Below are 16,732 nucleotides of genomic sequence, written 5' to 3'. Positions count from 1 at the left end.
ATACATAAATATATTACATTACGTATATATATATTTATCCGTACAATGCGGTCGTCCATTATTATATCTATATACTCGTATATACAGCCAGTTTATATGTCGACGAATATCTTACGTTGGGAATTTATGGCTATATAGTTACACGTATATTACTGCCTATTACTTTTTCGTATATGGTTTATTTATGTCCTTTAAAAAACGTACACCTATCAGTGTTTTTTTTTTCTTCTTCTTTTTCTTTTTCTTTTTTTTTTTTATTCTTTATATTGTAATATACGCACACATATTACGCGATATGCGCGAAAATTTCGCGTATACGCACGCGGTTGTTATAAGGTGGCATATGAAATCGTTAATATATAGCGATAATAATCGGCCCTGATACGCGGGAATATTATTTTATTGTTGTACTGCGTACGTACATACATACAAATATACAGACACACGCTCGTATGTATATTACATACGTATAGATTTTATCCGGAGTGTTGTATACGTATATACCGGGTGATCCCGAGTACCTACATCGAAGAGGATGTGATGGGGTACATATTGTTACACATTCTATAGTTATCGCTCCTCATTCAATTTTTTACTTTTATTTGACCCATATATTGCAATAACATATTATCCACTATTACTGGTCAACGTTAATATATATTTATATATATATATATATATTGATTTATTTACGTATAATAATAATAATGATAACAACAACAATAATAATAATAGCAATGTTTCACGGTTTTAAGATGCGGATTTGTTTATTTAATCAGATTTTTTTCATTAACGCGCAAGTGACTTGCTATTCTATAGTATATCTATAATTAATGACAACGCACGTAACCGACGCTACGCAACTATAAAAAAAATCTTTTTTCTCTCAAAAAGTTCATCATTGACGTAATTTTGTTATCGCCCCCCCCTGACCCCCCCTGCCCCCCCCAGGCTGCCCCTATTTTTCTTTGTTGAATCCGCGACTTATTACAAAGACATTGCAACGAATATCGTATATATATATATTTTTTTTTCTCTCCTATATTTGGTCAATGGGTAAAAAATATTTTTAAATACACATTCACGATCTTTGCAAAAAAAAAAAAAAAAAAAATAGTCGGCGAGTATCGTCGAGACAACGAAGCGGCGAAAAGCCAGAGATTTCGAGCGATAAAATAATCTGTGCCGAAACGATAACGCGGGCCGAATGGTGTCATCGTCATCCGCATGATCTATGGGGTGCGACTTGTGTTGTATCTACCTAATGAAAATATAATAATGATCCTTTGTGTTGTTTTTAACGACAAACAACGCGTGTATTAGCTTATAAATGCAGACGCCTTATGTCCATGCATACGTATATATGCATACATATATTTTGTATCGATATATCGGTATTCGGTGATATGGGTGGGTAATACAACTATTGAAGTATGACGTTGCGCTTTTTATTTTCATTAAAGAAGTATTTTTTTTTTTCTTTTTCTTTTCTCCTTCTTCTTTACATCTCCACGGTCGATAAATTAATCAAATCTTCAATGCTGTTTGATAATTTATTCCGGAGATTCAAATACGGATTTGTATAATTATGTACGTGTGTATATATACATATATATATATATATATATATATATATATATATATATATATATATATATACACACACACACACACGTGTTACATACTGCAAGAAATGAGTTTAAAAAAGAGATGAATATATATTTACACGTATACGTTATACGTGTGTATATATGTGTATTTCATTGGGAATTTCATGAGATAAAAAAAATTTAATGAATAAGTGTAAAAACGATAAAATACAACAACCGAAAATACGATTAAAAGTTAAAACTATGTAAGGATGGTAGTCGGGGTTTTTTTTTTTTTTTTTTTTTTTTTTTTTATCATTCATTCTCTTTTCTTATTTTAGCTTTTAACCTTTGGCCAATGTCAGACGAGTTACTGCAGCTGCGTTTTAATTAGCGTTGTGAAACGCTGGTTTGGACTTACGAATATCTGGAACGCGCGATTAGAAGAGTATAGTTTTTTTTTTTCTTTTTTTTTTTCTTCTTCATTCCTTCTCTTTTTCAGGGGCGAGGGGGAGGGGGAGGGATGGATTTGTTGTAATCCATTTTGCTATTATAATTTATCCTGAAACCAACTGCAGTCAGTGTCGGACAGAGATTGAACTGTTAAACAAGACGCTGCAGATTTTTTTAATCCGATGACGATTGATAAGAATAACAGGCGTAATAAGAATATATCGATCGCGTTGCGAAATCGTCAATTCGTAAATATATTTAACTATCGTAAAACATTTGCCTGCAGGAAATTCGTGTGTACTTTTGTCCAGATATATTCATTCCTCTATATATACTCTATACATGCCAGGTGACCTGCGACATCGCGTGTGTGCGCGTCGTACATGTAATAACTCACGTCTGCATGCCGCTAATTTGCGAATAAACTTTACGATCAATTAACGAGTCGTCATTACATTCTATGCTATACATATATATATATATATATACATACACACACATATATATATAGTATATGTGTAGACATTATATGTATCGGGTATGATACGTTAGCGACCAACGATCGGTGCTAAGGATGCGGCATCGTTAATTTATAATAACCGCCTTATGCTAGGTTAGTACGGTGGCGAAAAAAAAAAAAGGAAAAAAAGGAGATAAAAAAAAAAAAAAAAATTAAAACTTGGGAAAAAAACGACCAAAAAAAAAAAAAGAACAGTTTTATCAGAAGCCCGACCGACGATAAGCTCGCAGATTTTATCCTTCGAAATTCAAGGTCCCCCTATCATTTTGCGCAGGCGGGGGTTTGAATGTCGCCGATCAAACATTGGCCCAACTAAAAATACGGTGACCTTGTCGCGACACTCAACATTCCTCCAACTGCACTGTGAATTATTAGATATTTAATTATTTGCTATGTTAATCTTGTCGCCGCGCTCGTCCAGCCGTTCATTATCTCTCTCTCTCCCTCTCTCTCCCTCTCTCTCATGCGTATATAGGTATGCGCAAGCAAATATATGTACACGTATTACACACGTTACGAGTCGCTTCTGTGCCGCCCCCCTGTCCAAAATAAATAATAAGAAAAAAAAAAAAGAAAGAAGAAAACGAGTTGGAGAGAGAAAAGTATATATATATATATGAAAATAAAATAAGAGTAAAAATGGAAAGAACCGACGACTTCGCGCGCCACTTGTCTCTCAAAATTATTTGCACACTTTTGCAAGTTATACATGTATTGTATATATATATATATATATACATACTTATACGCGATCTTTTATACTTTACCGTATGATACGTAATAATAATTTTATTGCAGGTGAATCGATTAAGAAATATTTCATAGATAATAATTTCGCATTCTTCCTTCCGTGATAATAATATATATTTATAGACGCGTGTTTTATATATTATTTCGAAATTTTACTTTTCATCGTATTAATTCAATTTCGTAGAATCGTTCGTATCATCGTTAATTGAAGAGATGAATTGAAAAATGCTGTGATTGCGATTTTTTTTTTTTCGTCCACAGATGAATTCAAGTGCATAAACAATTAACTATGCAACGAAAAAACAAAACAATTTTTCTCTGTTTTGACTTTTTTTTTTTTTTCTCAATTTTTGTTTGTTCACTTCAGTTGCAGGAACTTGCGACCTTTTTTAATTTTACTCTTCAATTTTCCTTTTTCTCAAGTATCAAAATTTATGATACTTTTTTTCACGTCTCACCGGCTACTCTTCGCATGTACGGTGTTTTTTTTTTTTTTTTTTTTTTCATTTCCTTTCCCCTCTTTCATACGCTCAATGTGTGATATTTTAATTGAATACTTTCGCAAAAAAACGCGACATTTTTCATTCGAATTTGTCGAATGGTCATTGCACCGGAACAATTCCTTGTTGTGGTGCCTTTACAGTGTAGATAATTTTGCAGACCAGTTACCGATGTATGTGTGTGTGGAAATCTGCATTTATTACACATTGAGGAAATAATCGAGATAATACATATTTTGTGTACCCATATATATATACACACACACACACACACACACACTTATACCACTTCCGGTGTAAGTCATATTATCCTATTATATGTACGTATGTATTTACGCATAAATTGTTGTCGCGATTCCGGTTAAACGAGAGAAAATAATATAAATGAGAGAAAAAATAAAAAAAAAAAAAAACCGAGAAGAAGGCAAACCGAGGTAAAAAATGAAATGAAAGTAATTAAATTGGACGACGATAAATGTTTAGTTGTAAGGAATAATTAATCATGCGCATTGCGTAATTGTAATATCGAGAAGTTGAGAGGTTTTCAGCTTTTGTGTTACAATTATACCACGGTGTGAAAACTTTAATACAATTTCTTCTTCGTTCCAACTATGCGATACAGTTTGTCGCTTTATTATCGGACTTGTGTTGGATCTTCTATTTTTACATCTAGACTTGCTCATTATCTTTATCTGCGATATTTCTTTTTTTCCTCCTTCTATAAATGACATAAAAAATATGTTGCCGTTTGGTTTTTCTTTTTTCCTTTCTTTTTTGTCCTTCTTTCTTTTTTTCTCTCGTATAAACACGCGGACATCACGCAGTTGCCTATTAATTACACGTTATTATATTAAAATCATGCGTCGTTTGTGCAGTGATGATTATTTTATTTATTTATTTATTTTTTTTTCAATACAATCCGTCCCTTTATCTGGCAAATTTTTCTTCCCATTCTTTATTCTAGTTTATTTCTCTCTCTCTCTCTCTCTCTCGTGTATTATCTTTTTCGCTGCAGCGTAACTCACGCGCGGTGTTATGCAAAAATGAAGAAAAAGAAAAGAAACAGTAAAGTAAAGTAAAGTAAAGTAAAGTAAAGTAAAGTAAAGAAGTATATAATAATAGAAGATAATGTACATTTGTTATGCAGCTGTCTACACTATACGTTTACTCTCCCGCCTCTTTGTTTCTCCTTCATATATATATATATATATATATATATACGCTGCAATACTTGCATACACAGTCTCGTATGATCTACAGATCTGTCTAGTTGTTAGTTTATACGGTATGAATAAAATCAATTTTTATCGCTAACAATTCCGCATGCCTTTTCATTTCTTATACATTATTACACAATATTTTCGGACTTTCAATAGACCTTCTACCACCCATCCTAAGTACTGCATTTTTATCCAATTACGTATCTCTTACGCGCACACACATATGCAAATCAACGAATAAAATTTCATTCCAAATCCGTCGTCGCTTAAAGATTCATCGATCGATACGGCGATATCGTAGAGACGTAGATGAAAAGGATTCGCGATATATAAAAAAAACAGTGTAATAACAACAATCATAATAGTATAAAAACAGGCTAGAACTGTATGGAAAAACAAACAACTTACATTATTATAGATGAGAACGAGAAACGCGAGAATGCAAGGTGTATGTACTTATACAAGTATACCTATACCGTACGTTTATGTTTCACATATATGCATATTGTATATGTATATATATATATATATATATATATAGTATACACCCGCTTTTTATATTCTTAGCTTGTTTTCGTTTCGCGAACGACGAAATTTGTTTTTAAAGGCTGAAACGGCCTATCTCTACCGCGATAAAGTTACAGCCATGCTTTTCCGAAATTCTTTTCTGTTTTTTTTTTCTCTATAACTCGGATCAGGTACGTTTTCACCTTGCACCCCCCCCCCCCCCCCCCCTTCCTCCTGCCGCAGGCTTATTCGCGCGCCGTTTCCACTCGCAGATTTTTCTCTCTTTATTCGCCAATTCTCTTCTGTTGCATCGGATGTGCACATGAGCAACAGGAACAGATCGCGTCCCTGTAATATGTCAAATATACCTAGGTGTACCTAGTGTAGGATATAAAAACACATACGATGTAAAAATAACTGCGCAAAAACGCGAACTGAAAATTTTTTTTTCTTCTCTTTTCCTCGCCTCATCATTCGTTTCACGCGTATGTATATAAATATATACAATAATACACAATGTCCGCTGCACACAGCAGGTCTTCGAGATGCAACGTCTTCAAATAATATTTACCCTGCACCTCGATTCCGCAATACGTATATCTATACCCAATGTAACACGTATGTATTTCTAAACCGATAACGCGTTATTGTGTCGTTCACTCTTGTGCTCGTCATTGTTATTATCGTTGTTAGTATATATCGTAATAAAAATGCTCGGAAAGGAATGAGGAAATTTATTGTAAAACGTGATTCGTGAATCGAGATTTCTTTTGTAATTGTGAAAAAAAAAAAAAACGTCCCTTCGTTTTTTTTCATCAACGAATAGAACGTAGTAAGATTGTATATCCGTCAGTCAAGTTTCGTATTCTTAAAAGTAATCAAGCGTGCAACCAATTCTATTTTTTAACTTCAATCTCGCTAACTTCCACCTTCGTATATTATTTCGTAAATCGCGCATACCGGGTACACCCAAAAGAATTTTCCTCGATGACTCAGGCAACTTTGTAATGCTGTATATGTATATGCATGCATGCAAAACCGATTGCAATAGTTTCGCGTTACGTAAGAATGTCACCCCTTTGAGGTATTATCAATCGGTTCTCGAAGTCTGGGAACGCTCGTTATCTCGTTATAGTTTATTATGTGTAGGTATATTGTCTGCGTTATTACACACACACACACACACACACCACACAAAGTATTTACACTTTCAAAGCAAACTGTAAGCGATTGTTTCAATCATGTATGTAATATGTAGGTATGTAATTAATTGTAAGTGGAGCTGACCGCAATATGTGTATACATCTATGCACTCACATACTTATACGTACAGTATAACTCTTTCGATATCGAAATAATTTGAATTTTCTTAAACGACCAAGAGTATAAGTATGTACAACGTTTATTCATACGTGACAAAATAATACAATTTCGTGAAACAATGTGCTATGATTGCAGAAGAAGAGAGAGAAAAAAGGGAAGTCTCGTGTTCTGTGTGTGTGTGTGTGTGTGTGTGTTTTTTATTTTTTTTTATTTTTCATTCACTTCGTCGAGTAAACCTGATTTTGTATAATTATAAAAATGAAATCGAACGTACACTTCGATTTTCATTTTGCTTTCAAATATAATTAAGATCAACGTTCTTAATATATATTTCCAATTTCTCATTTTAACCTGACTATAATTTAACTGTATATTTCGCAAAAAACGAAAAACAAAGAAAAAACTTTCAGGAACATGTAACTAGTATCTGAAATTCCGCAATTCTCTAGTTTGTAGCATCGAGATATATTGAGGGAGAAAAAATCTCAGGTTCGCTGTAAGTTTTCAACCTTACCGACAGAGTTGAAATTGACGATATCAGCCGTGAAGGGGGGGGGGGTTCAATACCCATCGAAACTATAACAATTGCATACATTATACATCATTCTCGTACTACTGAGGAAGTGAAGACGTAAATTATTACGTATTCACTGAGGTTGGACCGGAGAGTGTGAATTAATTTCTTTCATCTTTATTACGAATGTATGAAATGTGACACAATTATATTATAAATTTTGTACGGAGAGAACAGGCGCGTGTATGTTTAAACTCCTTTATACCTACTTATCGTTGCCGTATTTCTCTCTCTCTCTCTTTCCTTCTCTCTTTCTCTCTCTCTCCCTCTATCTCCCTCCCTCCCTTTCTCTTTTTCTCCGTTTGGTTTCTAGTTTGCGTTGGTTTCTTTCCCTCCCCGCGTCTGGTCGCCTCGACTGATTGACTGACTGTGCTATTATCGATGATGAACTTGGAGTGACCTCGAAAAAACTGCGCACAAATTGTAAATTCGATGCGTATTAGGTGTGTGCAAGTTCCGATTAAATTGCACCGAGCTAACACTTTTAACAGCTTTTTATTCTATCACTTTAAACCGTTTAAACATACACCGCGATTGTTCGGGCAGCTACTCGCTTATACAAAGTCGCGATTCGACGATCGAATCATCGCGTTACCGTGTCGATAAACTTTGATTGAAATTGGCCACAACTTGGGACGCCATTGAACTTTACTCCGCCAGCTCTTGTTGCGATCGTTGCATTTTCTTCGGTTGGCAAGTCGTCGGTAATTCCGACACGTTACATATTCTGCACGCTCTCCACCAGCTGGCGGCACTATGCAGATGTCAAATATTATCTTCACCTTTTACTTTTCCCGCGATTTTTTGCCGCTGATTTTTTATTCAGACGGTGCACGATTTTTTTTTTTTTTTTTTTTTTTTTTTTTTTTTTTTCTCCTTGGGAACGCGGAAAATTTGGAAAATTTTTACCCCCCTTTTTTTGCGTGCCGTTGTAAATTCTTCTCACTTATCTTTGTTCTGGAAATTGGCGAAAGCTAAGGACTGTATAATTTTTTTCTTTCATCTTCTCGTTGCAATTTTAATTCGAAATATTGCTAGACGCTGAAAAATATTCGATATCAGTGAATTTCTTTCTGAATCAAGAGGAACTCGTTTATACGTTGAAAGTTTGTGTTTGTGGGGGTTGAATTATACGCGTTATCGACGTCTTTAAATGCGCGCAGGTTATTCCGACCTTACTCGCAATAAGGAAGAACCTTCGGTTGTATTTAATTTCTTTTATAGGGAGGCGTGTATGATGTGTGTATATATATATATATATATGTATACAGCATTCTGCTGTAATATAAAATGTGAAAGTTGTTATGCCCTTTTACGCGCCGTTAATCGGATCTCACGCGCGGCTATATTGTTAAAGCCTTATAACCTACGGAGGCCGTTATAGCCTATCAACCGTTCGCTTCCGAAGCGACGATATGAAAGCGATCCCTTCGAATCCAGCGTAAAATGGAAACAGTTGCCAAAGTAATTGCCCCGTTTTAGTGAGAATATCAAAAACTTGCTCTCGCCGTCGAAGAGAAGAAAAGAAGACGAAAAAAACGATAAATAAAAATTAAATCCTTAATATTTATGTAATATATAGATAATACATATAGGTATATATCTCTATACATATTTATATCTTATGAAGAAATTTCAGGCGATTTTTTACTGCCTTCAACCGAATTCATATACCTATATATATATTGTATATATTATATATACTGTATTAAATATGTATTATTGCATTGACGCGTATAAAATAATTGTAACCCTGGATATTGATATCATCGAACAATTGTTGTTTCTCTTTAGTTACAATAACGATGCGATTATTACACTTGAACATGTTTCTAAAATTTTATTAAAATGGTGAAAAGAAAAAAAGAGAGAGAATAAAGAAGAAAGAAAACGAAACGTTTACAATCATGCGAATCGAATTGTGTAAAAAAATTGATTTTCAAATTTCAAATTTTGAAAAAAAACGCGTGATTTCACCGCTCCCGCACACCTGTCGAACCTCCCGTTCTTTTCCTTCCACCCCTTTTCCCTTCCAGGGTGCCCTTCTCGTAGATCGCCGCCTTCGGCTACGTCGGAAGAGTGAAAACGCGTGGCTAATCCGCGAGGCGGTTGTAGGAACGAGGTCAGACGTGCCAAGCGTTTTCCGCACTCCGTGCCTTACACTATACGTATACACCCATCCTTAAGGGTGTGGGTATGTATACCTATATACATATGCCCTGTCCGTGCAGGACCTTCCTCACTGTGACCGGGAGTGACCCTCTTCCTTCGAGAATTGGAAGGGTTAACCCTCCGGCTCCTTCTAGTCGTCTTGGGATAAACTCGTCTAATTTACACGGTTCAACGCGTTACGCACGATTCGGGATTCAGAACAATTAATTATTGAATCAAAGTTTGATTTTTACTTATAATTACATATTACACGTGATTTGGGTTGGTATGTAGAAGAATGAATCGATCGGGCTCAGGGTGCCGATGCGGAAGTTAAACTCAAAGTTGGATTTGTTTGTCGTGCTGGTTGAGAAAATTATTGATTAGGATCATGTAAAAAAAAAATAAAAGAATAGAGAAAAATAAAAAAGGTTTGAAAATTTGAGAAATTAAGGAAAAAAAAAAAATAAAATAACTTGAAATTAAACATCGTTAATGAAACTATAAAACACGAGTGATTCGCCGCGTTTTTTTTATTATACCTATACCAACATTGAAGCGAAGCGATGCGATATTACGAACCGATTCGGTAATTTTCACGCGAAGAGGATATAAAATGCGCGAACTTTATGTGCGCCTTCTTTATCCCATATAGGTATGTATACATATATGTATGACTTAGTAGGTTATACATATGTATTACGTATACATATATATGTATACACTATATAGTCGTATAACGAGCTCGAATCCGGCGACAGTTGGCGGAAGATTTTCGGGGGTGCAGGGTACTTACCTATACATACGTATAATGTGCGTGCGTGTATATACACACACGCACTCGCGCACACTTATGTATATACCTACCTACACCGCGCGTCTCTAATCTCGAACATAAAATAGGGAAGTTTATTAACATCTCCAGTAAAACATGTAACTATCCTATCAAACCGAGGGATGGTGGGGCGGGGGGGGGGGGGGGGGGGGGGGGGGGGTCCTTCGTCCGTTTTGGTGGGGCTGGCGTAGCTTCGGGAGGATGATGATGCAGAGGGATCGTGGGGGTGGGGGATTTTAAGACTGTCGTAACCAATCCGGCAGCCACTCGTATTTTTCCCTTCGCCTTCTCCCATTCTCGCAGCTATGTTGTAGGTAGTATCGATCTGCACCGCGAACTCAGTCGCGCTTAGAGAGTCGACATCAGTCATAACAGGGAGCCTCTCGCCTCCCCTCGCCTCCCCTCGCCACGCCTTTGCCATCGCGCAGGGGGTTATTAAGAATAATACGCATCCTAGGCGACCTGGACCCCTTTTCATCCCCGGTAAACCTTCTTCCCGCATCTTTCTTCCTTTTCCTCTCTACTCTCTTTCTCTCTCTCTCTCTCTCTTTCTCTCTCTCTCTCTCTCTTATACTCCTGCACGGCACGGGGGTGGGGGAGGGGTTGAAGGAGGAAGGGTGGCTTATCACGCAGGCGTTGCCTAGGTAACCCGCCGGGTAAAATCCGCAAAGAACGGGGCCTCGCGCATAACGCGCGTTTACCCCGGCTGCTTCTCTCCTCTCCTCTCCTCTCCTCTCCTCTCTTCTCTTCTCCTCTCCTTTCCTCTTATCTATTCTACTCTACACTCTGTATTGACATCCCATCTGCCAACGTTATACAACCTTTTATGAGTGTAGTAGACGCCTTCCTCCTCTTCCTCCCTCCACTATACTCCTCTAACTTCTACTCCTCCCTTTTTCACCTTCTCCTCTAATACTCGCGCCAACTTTCTCCCTCTCTTTACCTCTCCTTCTTTCTCGCCGTTTCTATGTTCTCCTGCCTTTTGGCCATGCTCTCAAACTTGCGCTATGGCTCTCTTTTGGGTTTCCCCTGACTTCGTACATCTTTGAACCTGTACGGCCTCCCCCTCTTTCTCCCACCCTCTCTCCATCCCTCTTGACTACACCCGGAAAATATCAAAGTCGAAAGTAACTCCGGTGATGCGTGAAGGGTATAAGCCATAAGGTATAAACCGGCATGTAGAAACTGTATAGTATAAACTAAGTTTCTCTCAGACTTCGGAATTACATATATATATATATGCATTTGTATGTATGTATGTATATATATTATGTATTCAATAGATGTAAGTAGAGGGTGCTATTTCCTGTGACGCGAATATACGAAGTCGAGCCTACGTCTATACCTCTAGAAATCTGGTTTTTTCTACTATCTACGTATACTTTCACCGTGTACCTATAATTTTATCTGAAAACTTGACCAATCCTGCGGTTTTATTTCGTTGTACAAAACGCCGGAAATTCGACGATACGCACAGCTGACACGGGGCGCGAAAAACTAAAGTCGACCTCCTTTTTGCATCCCTTTTTGGCATTTTTATCATCGAAATCGCGGAAAGTGTTGCTTTATGTATAAGTTTTTAAGAAATAACACTTAAGATAAAAAGAGACGCGGGGAAAAGAATCGAGCTTGTCAAATCGCACATTATTTCGCTATAACGTGTGAAAAATATTTCTTCCAACTTTTCTTATATACGTATAATACGTATATTTATACCGTTCTTGAATGAGGGAGAATTTAAAACAGTGTAAACTGATTTCTCTTCATAGTTTTCTGCAAATTAACTGTAATCTAATGCTGTTTATACGTAATTTGAATTCACGCTATTCCCATCACACATATGTAGTGTATAAAACGTGGCCCGTGAAGGGCGAAAATTATTATGCGTCGGATAAAAAGCTTACGGAGGCTTCAGAGTAATTAAAGAGGAATACGAAGGCGAGGAATTGTTCGTGTAAAAGAAAAAATAAGTTGCGGAAGTGGGACTTGGTCGTCAATAATTATGCGTTGACCCGGTTTTATATTATTTACGTCTCGTTTTGTGTTGTATGTTGTTCGTTTTTTTTCTCTCTCTTTTCTTTTCTTTTTTTGCGGATCAGTAGGACTCAGCCCCCTCCTCTTTGGTTGCAGACCGGGAGGTCGCTGAGGAGGACGGGGGTTGGCAGTCCGCCGGGGGTGGTGGAACGATCGCAACCGGCTGCAAGAACGATGCTCGGCAGCAGCAACTGCGGAAGTCGGTGGACGGGGAGGCGATCGAAGTTTCCGGTCCGCGTAGCCCCGTGCGGGTGGAAAATAGTTGTCAACATCTCGGCGAAAACCGCGGGGGGTCATCGACGCCCGATCAATTTCCGATGATCGATCTGCTAGACGCGGACATCGACGATCGGATGCAAATCGTATTTAAGACCGAACCGATATCGCCGAAAATCGAGACCGTCGAGGACCTCGAGTCCTGCCTTTTACTTCGGCAGGACGACGGAGGTCGCGAAACCGGAAATCTCGGGGATCCCGGACATCCGGAATCGGAACGGAACGGAAACGCGGCGGTAACGAGCTTCCCTCATAATCGAAACGATCTGCAATCCGTTCAACCGCTTCCTAGTCTTCACGAGATCAGACGAAGGCCTCTGACGATCGAGTCTGACGTTATTTCTAACGGTCGACCCGTCGGTGCTGCTACTTACTGCACGTTTTGTCAAAAAACATTTTCACGCGCTTGGTCTCTGCAGAGGCATCTCGCCGATACACATTTTTACGTGCCTCAATCGTTGGCCTGCGATCAGTGCGGCAGGAGTTACAAATCTAGGAATAGTCTTGTTAGTCACAAGTCACAGTATCACGCGAAACGCGAACGCAAGGATATTCAGGATTCGGTTCACTGCGAAATGTCGTACTGACGATCCTTATTCGTCAAAGAATCTCGACGAGATTATTATACTCTTGAATCTTTCCTCGCTTCTTATTTCTTATCAACCAACGTCCCACCGCGATATCATCTTATTCGTATCTTCTTTTTCGTCATCCGATTCATCTCAAGGATAATAATAAATATCTCGTTAGTATCGAACGAACTAGCATTTTTCTTATATGTATGTATATACCAGATACCTAACCAACCACCTTCTCTCGCATCCTTATTATATCTCGAGGCAATTATCAAGAACGATTCGAGCCGGCAGCTGTTATCGGGCAAACTTTTACCTACGTACCTCGTGTACAAGGACGTTCGTTGACCCCCCATCCTCCCCCATCCTCCCCCTCCTCCTCTTCCCCCGACTTTCCATTGATAAATCTCCGGAGTATATTTTCCGTTCACCAGACCCCCGATCATGTGTTTCAACGCTCTTCACACACGGGCACAACTTTTGAATGAAAAGTGGGAGGCTTGGCGCTTTATACACAGTATATGTATCTGTAAAACACTTTACTCAGTTTGTTTTTTCCCATTCCGATTTAAGGATTGTGCAATTTATCGTTTTTCTGATTGTATAGGTATTTATTAGAAAGGTTCTTTTTTCCAATCTACAGAAGAGATTTATTTTTATCGATATATTTTTTTTTTCTTCATAAGACCATGATCACAGTATTAACGCGTATGTAGCGTCATACTTTTATTACACGATCTCTGAAAAACAGTGCCGAGGTGAGAGGAGAATATTATATTGCAGATCTTATATCCGTACACCATACAGAAATTGAGAAAATAAATGTTGAACAAAGTTCTTACGCAAAATTCATACTAATATATACATATATACATATATACACATATTACCATGCGTATATAAAATAACGATATATTTCTAAGTTGAAAATAATTTGCCGTCCGCTTTTTCATTTTTATTTATTTTTATTTTTATCTCTCACCGTATTATTTTTGTTTTCGACCGTTGGAATTACTTTTCCATTTTAAAGTCGATAAGGCATTGATAAACGGCGCCATGGACTAACGAAGGCATTTATTTTCTCTGTTCTGGGTGGTGGTGATGATGATGATGATGATGATGGTTATTGTAATGATGATGATGATGATGATGATGATGATGATGATGATGGGGATGACGATCGCGCCGGTTTCGTCATTCTTGCCGGTGGCGATTGTAGAGTGCGAGGTGATGACTTCTCAGAATCAGCTCGAGATCCATCAGCCGATACTCGGCGATTCCTCGACTGATCATCTCGGAAGAGGATCGCAAGTGAAACCAAAGTTGGAAATATTCCCTGTGATAAATCGGCGAAGAGTCGTTCCCGATTCGGGTAACTGTTGCGGTACCGTTTTCGGGACTTCCGGTTCCGTTTCCGGCGTCGTGGGCTACGTCGGCGCTTCTTCCTCGCGTTCCGGCCCTCCGACCGATTCCGAGGCGTTCTTAGACACCGCGGCTCTCGGCTTTCCTCCGCCCCCGCCCCCGCCGCCCTCCTTCGACGCTTTGATACCCTTCGACGTGAATCTACTTCCGGAATCCGCACCCTCCGATTGGTTCGCCAACATACCCCCGGAGTTCAGGAACGCGAACACCGAGTCCATGCAGGGCTTGCCCTGCACCCACTGCGGCAAGTGGCTGCGGAATAAAATCACCCTCAAAAGACATATTCAGGATTTGCACTGCGCACAGAGCGAGGAATTCAGGTGCACGATATGCAACAAGGTTTATAGAACAAAGAACAGCCTCGTTGTTCACACCTGTAATTATCACGGTGGCAAAAGACTCGCAGCTGCTTGTAATTCTACCTCGGTGAAACAGATGCAACAGGCGCAGATCTCGGGGCTCGATTTCTTCTAGATTCTAGACGACGCGATTCCTCGAATACCGTTTCATTTCCACCCCAAGACTCTTCTTTTCTTTTTTCACTCCCTATTTTAATGATTTTATTTATTTACGAGGAAAGTATTACCGAATTCTCAACTCTCACTTTGAACTATCAATTTTGTTAGTGGAACGATTGTTCATTGCTGATACTTTATCTTGTACAATGTATACATGGGGGAAATACCTTGTCTTAATTTTGTATATTAATATGTATAATATACCTAATGTATAGTCGGTTACTTTGATATTGTCCTGTGCCATTGTAAGAGATATGATGTACAGTTGTAATATGTAGATGATATAGAAAACGATTTTATCCACGCTTTAACTAAACTCGCAATTAATCTTACACGACACGTATGCGTGTTACATCGGGTTCTTCGTCGATCTTTATTGTAGAACAACGTATAATTCCTATGGAAGTTTGATGATATTGAAAATGTTTAGTTTAAACTGCAGTTCTCATTTTCGCGAGATGAATCACGCGCGGTATGGATAAATCGAAGAAAAAAGAAACGAACAAGTCCACGATCTCATTTTACAAACTTTATACAGATTGCGAAATTCTAAGGTATCTGCAACGGGAAACATATTTGAGAACTGTGCGAAGGAATTAAATCTTTGAGAAAAAAAATTAATTGGTTCGCCAAAAGTTTGTAATTAAATAACTCGATTTTTCGTATCGCGCGAGGGTAGAAAAAGATGTAAAGATAGAGATTTTAAAAAAGTGAATATAGAGGATAAAAACTCTACCGAGATCGATTTGTAACTAATAACGTGGGTATCAAATCGTGTGACGATTATCGATGGAATGTTGCTCCCGATGATCTTGTGCGCTGTATAAAAATAGTACCTTTGAATAATAATTCGATTCTTATCGTGTCTGATCTGTTTAAAATATTCCAATAATCTCTTAAATAGGCGTAATTACCTCTTAATTAATTCGTCTATATATTTAGACCTTGAAGACAGCTTAGGGAATGCGAAAAATCAAATGACAAATTGAAAAACGACAAACATATAATGTATTACGATAAGTTGTGTATACATACGTTACGTAAATATATGCCTACGTGAAAAATACTTGTAATCAAATTATGATACTTGCATAATATTGCATAATAATTATAGTATATATTATTATATATATACAAATAATTTACACGATGGAGGAAAAGATATATATATATATACATATATATATATATATACATATATATATATATATATACATATATATATATATACATATATATATATATATACATATATATATATATATATATACCAACGAAAGAATACTGCAATAAATATACTTACGATGAAATCACCATAATGGTTTTAATAATAATGAAAATTTTTCATTTCGGCAAAGCGATTTGCGCGCCGTCATTTGCGTCATTGATAAGTACTTTGATGCACCCGCGGTTTTTTTTTTTATTTTTTTTTTATTTATTTTTCTTTTTTCTTTTTTATTCCTCGAGACGACGAATCCTGCACAC

General features: G+C 37.5%; 1 protein-coding gene across 13 annotated transcripts in view; it reads left to right on the top strand.

Moving 5' to 3' along the window:
• Positions 1–16,732, top strand: part of LOC124405112 (broad-complex core protein isoforms 1/2/3/4/5) — a 69,685-nt gene that overhangs the window by 26,668 nt on the left and 26,285 nt on the right. For 5 of the 13 annotated variants that reach the window (XM_046879733.1, XM_046879735.1, XM_046879736.1 and 2 more), the window contains exon 6: positions 12,553–13,371. The exons of the other annotated variants lie outside the window; for them this stretch is intronic. In XM_046879733.1, the coding sequence (XP_046735689.1) occupies positions 12,553–13,319 (767 nt within the window). In that variant the 3' untranslated portion in view covers positions 13,320–13,371. Of the gene's footprint in view, positions 1–12,552; positions 13,372–16,732 lie in introns of those variants that run through there. 13 annotated transcript variants of the gene reach the window in all.

Source organism: Diprion similis, chromosome 4 (assembly GCF_021155765.1).
Source record: "Diprion similis isolate iyDipSimi1 chromosome 4, iyDipSimi1.1, whole genome shotgun sequence".
Taxonomy (NCBI): domain Eukaryota; kingdom Metazoa; phylum Arthropoda; class Insecta; order Hymenoptera; family Diprionidae; genus Diprion; species Diprion similis.
This window is presented reverse-complemented; position numbering and strand designations above follow the sequence as displayed.